Here is a 15,217-nt window from a genome sequence, read left to right on the forward strand (position 1 = left end):
CGTGTTTGGGAAATGAGCTCAGAATCTCATTGTGGTCATCTACCCCAGGCAGCATCCACCCACCACCCTCACCTAGCCCACCCTAGCCTCTCTCCTTGCTACCTTGCAGCAAGCTCTGGAGGTTGAGCTGGGCCTCCTGGTGCAGCTGCTCCATGCCTGGTGGGCGTCCAGCTGCCAGGAAGACATTCACAGGCTGCTGCCATGGCAGCTTGGCAGGGGCGGCCTTCTTGCTCTCGAGGTCCAGGTTAGAGGTGGCTGCAGGCAGGAGAGAGTGGGGTCAGAGGCAGGTAGGGGGTGGTTTCCCTGCAGGTGCTGCTGTGGGATAACACCGTGCCAGCACAGTGCTCATCCCACCCTAGCTCCAGGAATGCCAGGATGTGGCTGCATCCCACCCTGGCAGGCTTCTGACCGCTGGGACCAGCCCTTATTGCCACCACCACTTTGAGGGCTGGACACTGTCCCTGAGGGCTGCCAAGAAGGGAGCTGACTGAAATTGGGGAAGGAAGCCAGCCCTGCCACCCGTGCCTAACCGCGCCCGGGTGCAGGAAATGGTGCACACTCTGGTGGAGCAACATCCTGGCTGTGGAGGAGCAGAAGCTGCAACTGAAAGGCAGGAACCAGGGACCTGTTGCTTCCATTGCACTGCAGCTTGGGGCTCACACGCAATGCCCTGGCATGGATAGGGAAGGAAACCTTTGTGAGGACTGCTCAGACCCTCTGAAACACCCTGATGGGTGGAAAAGTCCCAGGGAGCAGGATCTGGGCTCAGCAGTGAACTGGCCCTGTGGGGAGCTGAGCGCTGCTCCCACAAACAGGCTTTGCCATGGGAACACTGCAGCCCTGAATGCACTGCTCTGAGTGGATGTGGGTTTGTACCCAGCACGGATTCAAGGGAGTGCCACCACTGGCACATTGCCTCCAAGGGCATCCATGCCCGGGCAGGTACAGAGTGGGTCTCTGTGAGCTTTACACAGGGATATGGATGACCAGAGTCTCATCCCTGGGGATTTAGGGCTCATCCTCTGCTGCATGGTCCCTGTCCCCATCCCCATCAGCTGAGATGCTCTGATTACCAGTGTGCAACAAACACATCCCCTCTGCCACCTGCAGTGCAGTGCCCGGCCCCAGGAACACACCACTGCCCTGCTGCCAAAGCCTGCTCCGTGCCAGGCCCCAGCTGAGGCAGCGGAAGCAATCCCAAGTACCTGCGAAGAGGAATGGACCCAAAGCAGGCGTGGGACCCCCACCACAAGGCACATTTCTCTCTGCCCCCAGTGCTCAGGCAGCTGTGGCCCAGCTCATCTGCATGGCATCATGAGCATCCTCCCTGCTCCTAGGTGCCCTCCTGCCCCCAGATGCCCTCCTGCCTACAACACTCCTGTGCCCTTGGGTGCCCTCGTGCCCACCCTTCCCCCAGCTGATGGAGCCTGCACAACGCCCAGCACCCCAAAGCAAGATGCCATGTCCCCAGCCTAGTTACTTTTATAATTTGTTTCCATAACGACGGGGCCTTAACACCGTTTTTTTTTTTTTTCCTTTTTTTTACCCCCTTCTTCCTTCTCTAAATAATTTGACTTGTTTCCATACCAACCAAGAGGTGTTGGGGCGCATGTGTGCATGTGTGTGCCATGCACAGGGCAAGCTTGGGCATCTCCCCAAAACCCTGACACACAGTGCCAGGGAGAGTGACTGTTATCTTCACCTCTGCAAGCCGTGGATCCCACAACCTGTTGTTTATGGTCAGGTGGGGGATCCAAAGCTGCCCTGGCATTTCTAGGAACACCCCAAGGGTGCACCCCAAATCCTGGCTTCCTGCACCCTCTACCTGGCTCACACAGTACCAGCCTTTGGCCTCAGCACATCTGATGCTCCTCATCTGCTGCCCATATGTTCCCTTGCAGCCACACCCCACCAAGGACTCAGAGACATCCTGAGCAGCCCCTGCAGCTCCCCAAGCCCCTGCTGCCCTCCCCCGAATACGGGAGCTCACCTCTGCACCTCGGCCCTGCTGCTGAGTCACCCCCGACACCCACCCGGGTGCTGACCACGTGGGCAAACCACAGCACCAAACCCGGGGCTGTCCTGGGCGTGGCGGAAATGTGGCAGCACCCACGCCCAGCACCCTGCCCTGCCACGGGGGCAGCTTCAGCCAGAAAGGGAACCCGCAGTACCGGGGGTCCTCCCCCGTGGAGCCTCCCCCTCTTTGCTGACATGTGCTCATTTGGACTGTGAGTGACACAGTGCAGTCCTGAGCCGGTGTGGGCTGTAGTGCAGGCACTGCTGAGCTGCTGGCATTGCCAAGGTGCTGGCATCACCAAGGCATAGGCATCGTAGGTTCCATCTCCCCAGATGGGGAGAAGGAGTAGGGGCAAGAATGGATGAGCTGAGCACTCTCCTGGCACCCAGATGCTCCAAACTTCACGGTTTGTAGAGCAAATGCAAGGACAGCACTGTGCCAGAGTGTGTCAGCACCCTGAGGCTTTGGCTCCCTGGGAGCAGTCACTCTGAGGGTGTTTTGGGAGTAGTATTCCCAGCCCAGCACTGCACGGCAGCTTGGCGACGGGTGTAAGGAGCTGGCAGTCCTGATTCTGTGCTACTGCCACAGTGCTTCCAGGGGACAGGCAGTATTTGAGAGCAGCCTGATGCAGGCTCAGTACAAGGGCAGGTTGTAAGTGTCCAAGGAAGCCCAGCTGCCACCCCCATCTGTGGGTATGGGATGCCCCAGCCAAGCGAGAGTGTCTGGCAGGAGGACACAGCGACTGGCCAGGATAGTGCAGCTGAGCTGAGCCAATGCCCTTGGCAGTGACCCTCCTGCCTCGCTTATCAGAGACAGGCTCAGAGCACAAATACCTCCGAGGGGCTCCAACCCCATGGCGAATGCCTGTGGGAGATGAAGGGCATCCTGAGACAGCAGAGCCAGAGGGACAGCTCCATCCCACTGACCCCAGCAGTCTTGACCTGATCCTGGCCAGCCTTGCTGCTGGGGGAAACTGAGGCATGGCTGGTGGGGGGTTCACCATGCTTCCTGCTGGCACCAGGCCACCTCCTGGCCTCAGGACATGCAGAGAGGAGCAGGTAGCATCCCCTACTCTGCCTGCCAATGGACATCTGCCTGAGATGTTCCTAGAGTCAGCACCATGAGCTGCAGCAGATGCTGCAGCCTCAGAGTCCTGCTGAGCATGAGCCAGTGTCCAGGCTCGGGATGTTGTGGCCATGGCGGGTACGCAAAGATTGAGGTGGAATTCCAGAGAAGTTCGCTTGAAGGGGAGCTGAGCTCCACTCTCTCCAGCAGAAAGAGCATCCCTGCAGGACCCCCAGCCTGTCAGTATCTCCTGAGTCACCCCTGCTCCATGCCAGCACCCCTACTCACCCACAGCCCACGCATCCCGAATCCACAGGGAGATATTTGACAGAGCCATCAGAACAGTTTCAATCCAGGCCGAAGCTCCTGTGAGACGATGCCTCTTGCTTGAATTCACCGCCAAATTCTCCCTCTCAGGCTTGCTCCCCACGCGCAGGAGATGCCGAGGGTGCATCTGGAGCTGCTCGGACCCTCTCTGCCAGCGTGGAGTACCGGCAAGAATGATGTAACGGCAGCAGCAGGCGATGCGCCATCAGCAGAGCAGCCATGGCAACGGGTACAGGCACAGCGGCAGCTGCCGCCGCCGCCAGTCCGGAGCACGGAGCGCACCAGAGGGCGAGGGCAGTGAACCTGGATGCCGAGACCGATCCTGACAGCACCCCGAGCTCGCGGGCTGGGGTCGTGTGCCACCGGCTTCAAGCGAGTGCTGTGGCCTGCCCTCGATCCTGGACTGTGTGCTGCCGGCGCGTGCGGCTTGGGGACATTCCCGTGTATAAGCCAGGCGCATGCTGCTCCCCAGCTAGTGTAGAGGAAGTGAAAAGAGCGCAGGGAGGGAGCTGGCAGAGGCCGCAGAAACACCTCCTGTCCCAAGCTCACCCCCTGCCGAACCAGACCTGCCAAACCAACTCGCTGCAGGATGTGGAGCCATGTCCACGTGCACGGCAGCCCCAGAGCCAGACGCCTACCCAGGTCTGAATGAAATCCTGAAGTGACACCCTGCTGATACCCCTAGGCCCAGTGCCACAAGGCAGCGGTGCCCACTGAGCAGATCTGCCCCGTGTGCCACATGCACATGCTGTGCCTGGGATGAGCCCTCATTGGGGAAGACAAGAGACTGTGCCCTGTCCAAATCTGACCCTCTCCAGGACACTTCCACTGTCACATGTCTGGTGGCATAGCTCCAATCCCCCAGTGAGGCAGGGCCACCTGCACAGGTGTCTGACCTGCTAACGGTTGGGGCCAGAAGCCTTTCAGGGGTGCCATGTCCAGACCCCAGCTTGGCCATGCTGTGACCCTGGTACAGCACGACCCCATGCTACCACGCAGGTGCCCAGCAGGACCACAAGCACTGAGAAACAGCACTGTCTCAACACACCAGATCTGCCAGAGGTTTTCAGCTCTTCCAAGCCCTCTGTTTGACAACGAATCAGCTGATTTTTGTGCTGATGGGAGACAAGGGCACTGCAGAAGTTGCTTGGTGGCAGGGCAGATTTGGCAGCTGTGGGGGTCCCTCAGCTCATGGAAAGAAGGCTGGTTTATGTGAGGTTTCTATGAAAACCACTAGCAGCAAACCAGTCAAAAACGTTCCTGTCCATCAGGGACAGGACTCAGAGCTGCAGTGCAAGGACATTCGGTCCCAGCAGCACGATGGGCCCTGGTCAGGGAGTTTTGTCAGGAGGGGAGGTATGTGTGCTGCAGGATTTGGCTGGTGAAGCTGGCCAAGGAGGAGCCCAGTGTGCCATCCGCCTGTGCTGTGGGGATGGGAACCACCTGTGGCTGTGCTGGCAGCAGGGCTTGGCCTGGGACCACACCAGCCAAGGTGGACTCAGGCTGCTCCCTGACAAGGGGCTGAGATTTCCTGTTCCTGGCACCAGAGCAGCAGCACTGGGGCAGGCACTGGAGCCTCTGGCTGGACTCAGATTCCTGCACCAAGTCCTCCACCATGGGCAGTAGGACCAGTGTCCAGAGCCCTCTCCCAGCCCTGCCATGGCTCCCTGGCAGCCTGGCAGTCTCCTCATACTGCAACCCTCACTCTCCTGTGCTTTCCAGCAAACTTCCAGGCATAAATCTTTGCTGAGAGCCTCATGAAGCCTGGCACAGCAACCTGTCAGACCCAGCTGGTCCTGGCTGTCCAACATCGCAGTGTCATGGCCAAAGGAACCACTGGGCACAGGGGGACAATGGCTGCCTGCCCACCAGCCTCCCCATGGTGATGTGCCCAGCCTGGCTGGGACTGTTTGATGGCACATGGAAGCCCAGGCAGTGCTCACCACTCTGCCCAGTGAGGGCTACCTGCGCCAGTCTGCTTCCAGAGGGATCCTTGCAGGAAAGCACGGCTTCCCCTGTGCCCGGCTGGTTTTACACTCTGCGGGGCCGGGACAATGTGAGGAAGTCGCCTGAGAGGGGAATGTGGCCAGAGGTCCTGGGACAAAGGGGCCTAAGACCTGAAATCAGCTACAGCAGGAGCAAGAGCAGGGACAACAGTGAGGGTCCTGGGTGTCTATGATGTTTGTGTCGACCCACGGTCCACAGTCCCACAGTCCTTCTTCCTGCTGCCACCAGCACGTGGAAGCTGCTAGGAGGGCACAGTACCACAAGGACAGGCAGGATCTGTCCCTGCAGGACTGATGAGTGGTCAGCAGGACACATGGGCTGGATGTCTCTGTCTTTCTCTGGCTTTGTCAGAGCAAGGACATCCCACTCGGCTGAGGAATGGCAGAAGGATTTAAAAGTGACAGGAACATTCCACAGCCCAGGTCAGTCTGGGAAAGATGGCACAAGACTGGACAGCACTGACCCCGGGGGCTATTGCATGGCCTCCAGAGGGTCTGTGCCCAAGAGCTGCCCCCAGCCCGGGGTCCTGCCCTGCAGAGTGAGCAGTGCCTGCAGATCCCACCGCCCCTACTACCCACTTCAGCCCTGCCCTGCTGCCTGCCTTACCTGCCCGGTGCCAGGGTGCCAGGAGCCACTCCACCTTGGCCATGGCTGTGAGTGCTGCGGGAGGCCGACCACTCCGGCTACCCAGGAGCTCCTGCCTCAAACCCGGCCGAGAGCACTGAGCTTGCCCTGTCCTCGCTGCCTTCAGCTCCAGCAGGGAGAGGAAGCGACCAGGAACTGGCTGTTTGAGTCAGCGCCACAGCCCATTGTCCTGGCCCCGGTCCCTCTTCCTTCCCTGGGGAAGGATGGTGGAGGGAGCGTGGCTCTGCACAGCCCATCCCACATCCACCCGCCCTCACAGCGGGTCATTTAGGAATGCACATCCCTCACCTTCATCCCTCCTGCAGCACCTGGAGAGGGATGCTAGGCTGGACTCCCCAAACTGCACAGGGTCACGGAACCAAAGTATCCCCCAGCTGTGGCTGGAGCACCATCTGAGAGTGGTGGGTGACCTGGGGGGACACAGCACGTGGGGGCTTGTCCTCCCAGCAGAGCATGGCTGTTCCTACATGGAGCAACCACAAGACTACTTGTGGGGAAACCAGCATCTGGAGCCTGTGGCTGCCCCCGGGCCAGCTGAGCCACTGCCTGTCAGCTTCCCCAGTGCTTACAGCTAACAAAACCAGGGGCCCTTCTGAACTCCCTGGCTCTGACTTGGGAGCTGCCAGAGTTCCCAGAGCTTTGTCTCATTTCAGCTCCTTCCAAAGCCTGGAGCAAAGGCTCCTCGGGGACGAGTTTCCCAGTGCCCCAGGGTTTTGTAAAGCTGAGCTGGCTTCTCCCAGAGGATGGAGGCTCCTGGGAGTCAGGGCTGCAGCAGAGCCAAGAATGCTGCCCCAAGTGCAGGCTTCATTCAGGAATATCTCATACCACCAGTGACCCACACCCACCACAGGGCTCCTCCTTATGGAGCCTCAGCTCCTTCCTCTTGGCAGATAAGCCCCCAGGTGGACCTGCTGCCACCTCTCTGCATGGAAGCCTGCTCAGCATGTGCAACTGCTCAGGAATCCCCCAGGCACTGAGGTCCCAGCATCCCTGTGAGTGTCCAAGTATTTGCTAGAGCTTTACACCCAAGAGGAGTTTAGAGCCGTGCAATGCCAAAGCCCACTCTTCCCTGCCCTCAGCAGCCAGATGCAGGTCTTTCCAGGGAAACCAGGCACCTGAGGGAGATATACTGGAGATCTCCAGGCTGCCGGGGAACTGTGACAGAGGACACAGTGAGGACAGAGATGAACCAGCTCTAGCCAGGGCCGGGCTGCACAATCCCCCTTGGGCCCTTCATGGAGCTCCAAGAATTCCTTTGACAGTCCTGAAGGGTGATTACTTCTCCCTCTGAGTGGCAGCAGGTGGGTGAGGCAGGCAGGGAGCAGAGCAGCATCTGATGATCTGGGCACTGCTCATCTTCCATGCCTGCGAATGGCAGCCAAGGGCACTGTGCTGGGTAGTGGCTGGCACAGCATCCCACATCCCCCAAGACCTACAGGCGAGCACCCTGCTATCCAGGCACTGCCTCCCAGTAAGGAATGGGCCAGCATCCCATGGTCCCTCTGAGTCCCACAGTCCAATCACTGCCCACTTCCCATGCCCCCAAGAGGGGAGCCAAGAGTGATGTGATGGATACCGGCCAGCCCTCATCTCTCACTCTCTCTGACCCGCAGCTCAGCCTCTCTCCTGGTCCCCTCCTGTGCAACCCCAAGTTCTTGTGCCCCATTTCAGTGCTTTGCACCCACCACTACAAACAGCGGTTGCAAAATTAGACAGCGTCAGGTTGTGCTGCCACCCTCTCTGCCCACTGATTATTAAGCTGTGACAGTCATTTGGGCTGTGACAAGCAGTCCCCATTCTCCTGCAGTTTCTAAGCAATCTTCCCAAGGTCTCTCCCAGGGCTGGAAGTTCCCTGCTGCTGCCTACACTGCTGTGTCCCACTCCCAAGCCAGCAGGCAGGGAAAAGGCAGCAGGAGCTGGGGCCAGCAGAGCCCAGCATGCTGCACTCTGGGACTCCAGGGCTCTGATGGGCCTGGCGCCAGGAGTTGTGGCAGACCCCAGCTCCCGGCTCTTCTGGCATTCCCAGGAGCTGGGCTGGAAAAAGAGCTGGAGCACTGGGGAGGGTTGCTGAACTGCCTGAACCAGCTACATGGGGACAAAGGAGTGACCAGACAGGTCCTGCTTGTCTGACCCTGTTGCTCAGAGGGCACCTGCCCTCACTGCCCACTCCCAGCGCCAAGTGAGTCCTTTGCTCCCACTGCTCCCCCATAAAAAGCTCCCTGCAGAGCTGCAGGGCTGTCCACCTCCCCAAGATTGTTTGTGGTACAAGAGCCCCCAAACACCCACCACCACTGCGATGTGTGGGAGAAGGGAGCTGGGGTGCGGGGGCTGCACAGGCACTGGGCTCTCTGCCTGGGGGGGGGCCAGCTGCGGGAACAGCAACTACAGGGGCTCCCCACTGCTGGGGGCTGGCTCCCACACCTTGGGGTTGTGTCCCTGTCCCCAAGGCTGGCTCCCCACTGCCTGGGCTTCAGCCCCACGCCCAGGACTTGCTTCCCACACCTTGGGACTGGATTCCGAAGTCCAGGGCTAGATCCCCACTGCTGAGGCTGGATCCCCACTGCTCAGAGTTGGTTCCCCACTGCATGGGGCTGGCTCCCCACACTTGAGACTGGATACCCGTGCCCAGGGCTAGTTCCCCACGGCATGGAGCTGGCTCCCCGCAGCTCGGACAGCCAGCACCTGTCCCACACTCTGGGGGACCGCGGTGGCCCCACTGCCAGCCTCATTCCGCGCCCGTCCCCTTCAGGAGGCTAAGCCTCGGCCGGGGTGACCTCTGCTCGTGTCCTCCAAGCGACCCCCGGGACCGGGGAGCGAGGAGTGCCGAGCCGCAGCCCGCGCCGAGCCCGATCCCGCCCATGCCCGCCGCCGCAGCCCAGGGTCTCGGGGTGACGGTGCTCCCGGGGGCGGCGGGGGCGCGGGTTGGGTCCCGCCCCGCCCGCGCCGGTACCTGTTGCCGAGCGCATCCTGCCCCGCCGCTGGCTGCGCGGCCCCTTCCGCTGCGCGTTGCCCATCCTCCGCCGCCGCCCGGCCCGGGCTCCGCGCGCCGCCGTCCCCGGGCCGCCCCCCGGCCGCCCCCCGGCGGGCCCGCCGCGCCGCGCGGGGAGGAGCCGCGGGGCCGGGCCGGGCCGGGCCGGGCTGCATCGCTCCGCTGCGAGCCCAGGCGAGCCGAGCCGAGCAGCGCCGGGCGGCACCGGCAGCGGCCCCCGCCCCGCCGCCCCCTCGGAGCCGAACGGGCGCCCAATGGCGGCGGCTGCGGGGGCCGGGCGGGGGCGGCGCGGGGCTCGGGAATACCGCGGTGATGGGGATAGGGTGGGGGGATTGGGGCTGGGGAGTACTGGGGTGAGTGATGGGGATGGCGATACCGGGGCTGGGCACGCCCCGGGGAGATAGGGATATCAGGATGATTGTGGGGCGGTGCCGGGGCCGGGCACCCTCACACCACCAGAGCTGGACAGGCCCCAGCGTGAGGGGATTGGGTTGGGGGCCCTCCGGCTGGGCAGCCCCTGCAGAGTTGTTTGGTTTAGGGATGAGTGGAGGGGGTCCTGTGGCTGGACGGCCGCCTGGGTGGTGGGTGGTGCCAGGGCTGGGCACCCCTGAGGCAATGGGGCTGCGTGTGAGGTCATGGGGCTGGGCACACCAGGGGTGTCGGGGCTGGGTGGGTACACCAGTGTGGAGTGGGTGGCTGAGCAGGGGATGGGTGAATGCAAGGGGTCGAGGACCTCTGACAGGAGGCAGAGGTCAGCTCCAAGAACAGCTGGAGCCATGCAGAGGGAAGCAGGTTGGAAAGAGCTTTGGGCTGGGTTCGGTCAGGAACCCTGTGTGAAACCTGCAGGACATTGCAAGAGCCAGGCCTGGGAGTGATGTCATCTCACGTAGGAGAAACAGGGCCGTCTGTGTCTGCCAGTGCCTCCCATCCCATTCCTGGCATTGAGTGTCCCAGGCAGTACCATGACTGCACAAAGCTCAGCTGCATGCTGGGGCCGCCAGGAGTCTTGGATCAGCTACTGCCCTCGGGTTCCTTCTCCTATCCTAAACCTCACCATATCCCTCTCATGGGGAAAAAACTCCTTCCCAGAGTGGGGAAATCTGTCCAGCATGCCAAGACTTCCCAGGTGCGCAGCCCTTCACCCCTAGGAGCAAAGAGGGATTGGAATGGCTCAGCCCAGTCTCTGTGTCCCAGGACAGAGCATCCCTGACACATCAGATCTTGGCATCCATATAGCAACAGAAAGGACCAGAAAGCGCTGGGAGGTTGTTATGGAAACAGCCACAAATTGGATCAGTACTTGGTGCAAGGAGCAGTTTGTGTGACTGATGTGGGAGCAGGTGGGTGTGACAGCCGCAGCGGTGCAGGGGCCCCGCGGTGGCACCCTGCTGCCCATGCTGTGTCCCTGTTCTGGGGCTGGGCTGTGGCAGTGCCTCAGCTCACAGGGACCTGGGCAGGGGGCTGTAGGCAGCTCCCTGCTGTAGGCTGTAGGCTGGCTCCCACCCACCTCACCCACCCTCTGCACTTCCCAGGGAGGTGAAGGACTGGGGTGACTTGGGGGTGGTTCACAGAAATTCTATCAAGAAAATACTTTCTGCCACTTCCCAAGCCCCAACTGAGCCCAGCACAGTGTCAGGCAGGGGGGGCAGTGGCCCCTGCACCAGCAGCCTCACTGTGGGTCGTGGGTGTTCTGCTCCCTGCCATGGGGAGCCACGCAAGGTGCCCATCACTCCGAGCCACTTGTCACCTTGTGTGGGGCAGCCCTAGACCCCGCATCCTCCTTGAGCCCTGCGGGCACACACGGCTGCCTGCACTGTCCTGGCCACACGGTTCCTGGGAGCCCAAACAGATCTGGCTGGCTCACCAGGACACCGGGCTCATCGTGCCTGGGCCAAGGGGCAAGAGGGTGCAGGTGGCTGAGTGGGGAAGTGCCGGTGCCACGGCTCTGTCCGGCCCAGTGCAGGAACAGCTCCACTCTTTGTTCCCAGAGCAGACCCTCTCCTGGGAGAGAACCCAGCTATGAAGAAGCCATAAACATTTGCTAAGTGGCCGAGCTGGTTATTTTTGGGCCAAGAGGCCATATTAAAGCTCACAAGCAGCGAGGCAGATGAGCTCATTGGAGAACAACGGCTTGGGGCTGGGCCAGAGCTGGGGAGTAGGGCCAGGGCTCCCAGCCCTGTGCCGGCACCACGGCGAGTCGGTCCCAGGGCTGTACTGGACCCTGAGAGGTGCCACGTCCTGGCAGAGCTACCGGCAGGGTCCCTGCCAAGCTGGAAGGCAAAGCTGGGACACTGAGCCCCCCAACACCTTACACTGCCCTACTGAAGGTGACCCTCAAGCTACCCCCCAAGGCCTGGCAGGGGATCTTCATGCAGGGCTGGAGCTGCCGTGACACCTTCGTGCCACCTGAGTCCCCTCCAGGCTCTGCATTCCTAGGATTCCTTCAGTGCACCAAACATATTTCCTTGCTCTATGTCCTGGTAACTGCACTGGGGGCCTGACTATCCTGTCCAGGACAGGCACTGTCAGGGTGCCCTCCCTGCTCCGGGTGTGCCAGGGCTGCAGGATACAGTCACCTTGCTCTGCTACACCCCTGGCAGTGTGAGAGCTTGGCATGAAGTTGTGTGTGGGGTCAGGCAGAGAGGACAGGGATGCCCCAGCCCTGATCACCCCACAGCCTGCACCCACACCCCCAGGACTTCCTCTGAATGCCCCCCACAACAGCTCTGCCAGAGAACAGCACAGAGCCAGACTGCCACCACATGCTGTGGCACCATCACTAGTACCTGTCATTTAGGAGCCTCTTACTGGAGACGTGGGGTGTGCAGGGTGGCATTGGCATCTCCCCCACACTGCCACTGGATCTGCCAGCCCCACTGCAGGGACATGCCGCGCACCTTCCGGTAGAGTCCCTGCTCACACACTCCAGCTGGAGTGTGTGAGCAGGAAGAGGAGCCACACATCCAGTCCTTGTGCTGGGCACGGGCACTGCCAGGGAGCAGAGGGCACTGCCCCCTCTTGGGGCTCTGCCCGCTGCCACCATCGGTGTGTCCTGCCTGCCAGCCCTCCCGTGATGGGTGCTGGGTGCCCAGCTAGCCCCATCCCACCGGCCCCATCCCTCGGTGCGCACAGGCAGGAGTGAGGAGCCGAGCAGGCGGCAGTGCCAGCCCTGGGGCTGCTGCTGCCTGCACTCACCTGCAGCGAGAGCCACCACGTCGTGCACCCACGACTCCCTCCCCTTGTCCTGCAGCGCTGCCAGGCCCTCCCGGGGCGGAGCAGGGAGTCCCACAGACAGGAAAGGACAAAACTCCTACTTACCCAACTCTGCCTCCTCCTCTTCCTCTCCCCAGCGGGCCCAGGGCCAGGGGGTACGGCAGCTGGCCCACACCTCAGTGGATGCCCCGAGCCCCCATGGCCGGGATGGACCAGCGGCTGCCCTGGCCGGGGGCGGGAGACGGCAACAGCGCCAGCTCTGGCAGCCGCTTGCTCGCACTAACTCGAACCAGGTTTCTGGAGAAAGGCTGGATGAAAACGCTTCTCCCACCCCAGCCCAGGCCCTTCTTAAAGATATAGCTACACATCCCTGCTGCGGGTGCTGGAGCCGTGGAGACTGAGCAGGGATGGAGCATCCTGCCAGCCGGCGTCTTTGCGGTGGGTCTGGGAGCCACAGCGAGGGATGTGATTGCTGGGTCCCCTGGAGAGGAGATGGCATCCACCACCTCCGCCGCAGGCTGTGCCAGCCTGCGTGGGGTGCTGTGGGCAGTGGCAGCTGACCCTGCTGTAATTAACAGGGGTCAGGCAGACGGATGCAGGTTTCCTGGGGCTGGCAGCACCCTATGGCTGTCAGGGAGGTGGCTGTCCATCCTCCCCTGCCCTTGGCTGGGATCCCAGTGCAGCAGGAAGGGAGCCCCTCGCAGGTGGCCTCGGCAGCCCACACTCTGCCTGACAGCCAGGACCACCCGGGAGGCTGCTGGCTGCAGCTGTGGGGAGGGGAACACCCGGGGGGTGGCCACAACCTTCTCATGCTCTGAACAAGAGGGCACCCCATGCTGGGTATGCTATGGGGGTCTGCTCTCCCTGCTCACAGGACACAGCTACGTGAGAGGCCCTGGGGATGGCAATGACTGGATGGTGATGGACAAGCCCTCTACAGCAGAGAGGTGCCAACACTGGGCAGCCACAGCCACAGCAGCCAGCTGGGAGGGATGGGAAAGCACTGGAGCAAAATCCTGGTAACACGGGGAGGTGATCTCAGGGCTGACCCCACAGTAGCAGAGACTCCTCACATTTCCACAGAGCACAGACCAAGCACAAGCTCAACTCCAGAGCATCCTTCCAGGAGCACTGACAGCACAGATCCTGGCACCCTCAGCATGTCGGGAGCCCCCATCTCTCCAACAGACTCAGACATGTACAGACATCTGCACACTCAGACACGTACAGAATCACAGACACACGTGTGTCAGGGGGGTTTGTTCTGCGCTGGGGATGTGGGGTGCCCTGCTGTCCCCATCCTCCTGCTTAGCTATGAGGACACCAAGCTCACAGTGGGGCCAAGCCACTCCATTTTGGATGCAGACAGCCACTCAGGGTGCCAGTAACGGAGGAATTACCTTGTTCTCTGTCTGCTTCCATCTGCTGCCATTAATTAACTCATGTTACATCCCCCTGGGGAAATGGTTTCTTCTCCCTCAGGGACCCCTGGAACTCCTGTCATGTAGTCTGACCCTTCCTTCCCCTTCTGACCCCATTGGCTGTGTGCCAGCTAGCCCCTCCCTCAGAGACCCTGAGAAAAAGGGACCCCTGTCCCCCGGGAGCTCTCTCTCTCTCCTGGGACATCAACCTGGAATAAAGGACTTGCAGCTAAAAGGGTAAGAGAGCCTCTTTTGAATCCTTGTCCTGTCTTTCTTGATATAATCCTACTAGGCCTGAGAAGGGCTGAGCTAGCTGAGACCCTTTGAGGGAAACAGGATTGTATCAAACTCAAGGAGTAATGATCCTTTCCTGATCCCTACACTGCCCACCACGCTCAGTCTCCCCGTGCCACACAGCTCCACACTGGCTCCTGGAGCTGTGCCTAGCTGCCAGACACTGCTGTGCCAGGCTGGTATTGTGCGGGGTCAGGCTCCAGCAGACAGACAGGGGACGGTCACCCCCCCGTGCTGATGGGTACTCCCTCAGAGCCACACACCTGCTGCTGGCCAAGATGCCAGCCTGATTCCCTGCCAGGCATCCCAGTGCCAAGGTGGGCGGCCAGCGGGACAGCGGGAGGAAGATGGCAGAGCCTGCTGGCATGGCTAAGGAGAAGATTCTACTTGCAAGCATCCTTGGCCCGTTGGGTGCTGCACCAGCTCCTGCTCAATCCAGACTTTGTGCTGGCAGCCAGCGGCTCCAGTGCATGCACAGGGACTGGTGTGTGCCTGCCCTGTGCCAGCACCTGCAGGGCAATGGGCACGGCCAGCGGGCATGGCACTGGGCACCTGGGAGCACAGGCCAGGCTGGGAGTAGGATATGTGTCCCCAAGGGACTGCTGGGTTCCTAAGCAGCCAAGTGGGTCCCTGGTGGGTTCCTGTGTCTCTCCCCAAGGGTCATCTGCTCTCAAAGCACAGCCCCACAGCCACTGGTGCCTCGCTGCATGGATAACTCGCATGGGTGCCACAGGGAGCCATCCTCAGAGCTCCCTGCAGCTGGAGAGCCAGCTGCCAAGGCACGCTCCAGCTCTTGCTTCCACATGGAGGTGAACGCATCCCACACGCTTCTTTAGGATGACGCAAACTCCAAGGAGACAAATAGTTGAAGCCAATCCATGTTCCTGGTCTGTACGTGCTGCCATATTCCCAGCCAAAGTGGGGCTGTAAGTGCTTCCTCAGAAACAGGAACACCGGTTCTTGTGGAGTGCCTTCTAAGTTTGCTCTGCAGAGACGGGCCCAGGCAGGAGAAATCAGAAACACCAGGGGTGCGTGAAGCTGCGAGGGGAGAGCAGTAGCTGTACTCCCTCGTGCTTTCATGCACTTTCTACTGGGTGACAGGGGTCCTGAGGACCTGGTCTCTGCAGGGGACCTACTGCCCCTGAGGGCCACAGCCCAGCTCCTGAGCAAGGGCCACCAGCTCATCTCTCAAATGAATCCTTCCAAAACACCACTCAAGGGTGAAAACACTTTTTTTGA

The 15,217-nt window shown here is 61.2% G+C and overlaps 1 protein-coding gene across 14 annotated transcripts in view; it reads right to left on the reverse strand.

The window, feature by feature from the left end:
* NHSL2 (NHS like 2) overlaps positions 1 to 15,217 on the reverse strand; it is a 28,882-nt gene that overhangs the window by 8,573 nt on the left and 5,092 nt on the right. For 2 of the 14 annotated variants that reach the window (XM_063416522.1, XM_063416528.1), the window contains exon 2: positions 103 to 255. The exons of 1 other annotated variant lie outside the window; for it this stretch is intronic. In XM_063416522.1, the coding sequence (XP_063272592.1) occupies positions 103 to 255 (153 nt within the window). Of the gene's footprint in view, positions 1 to 102; positions 256 to 1,990; positions 2,959 to 3,370; positions 4,020 to 6,022; positions 6,177 to 9,011; positions 9,152 to 12,245; positions 12,340 to 12,368; positions 12,510 to 15,217 lie in introns of those variants that run through there. 11 more of the 14 variants (XM_063416530.1, XM_063416533.1, XM_063416529.1 and 8 more) reach the window with 11 other exon arrangements.

Source organism: Prinia subflava, chromosome 20 (assembly GCF_021018805.1).
Source record: "Prinia subflava isolate CZ2003 ecotype Zambia chromosome 20, Cam_Psub_1.2, whole genome shotgun sequence".
In the NCBI taxonomy this organism is placed as follows: domain Eukaryota; kingdom Metazoa; phylum Chordata; class Aves; order Passeriformes; family Cisticolidae; genus Prinia; species Prinia subflava.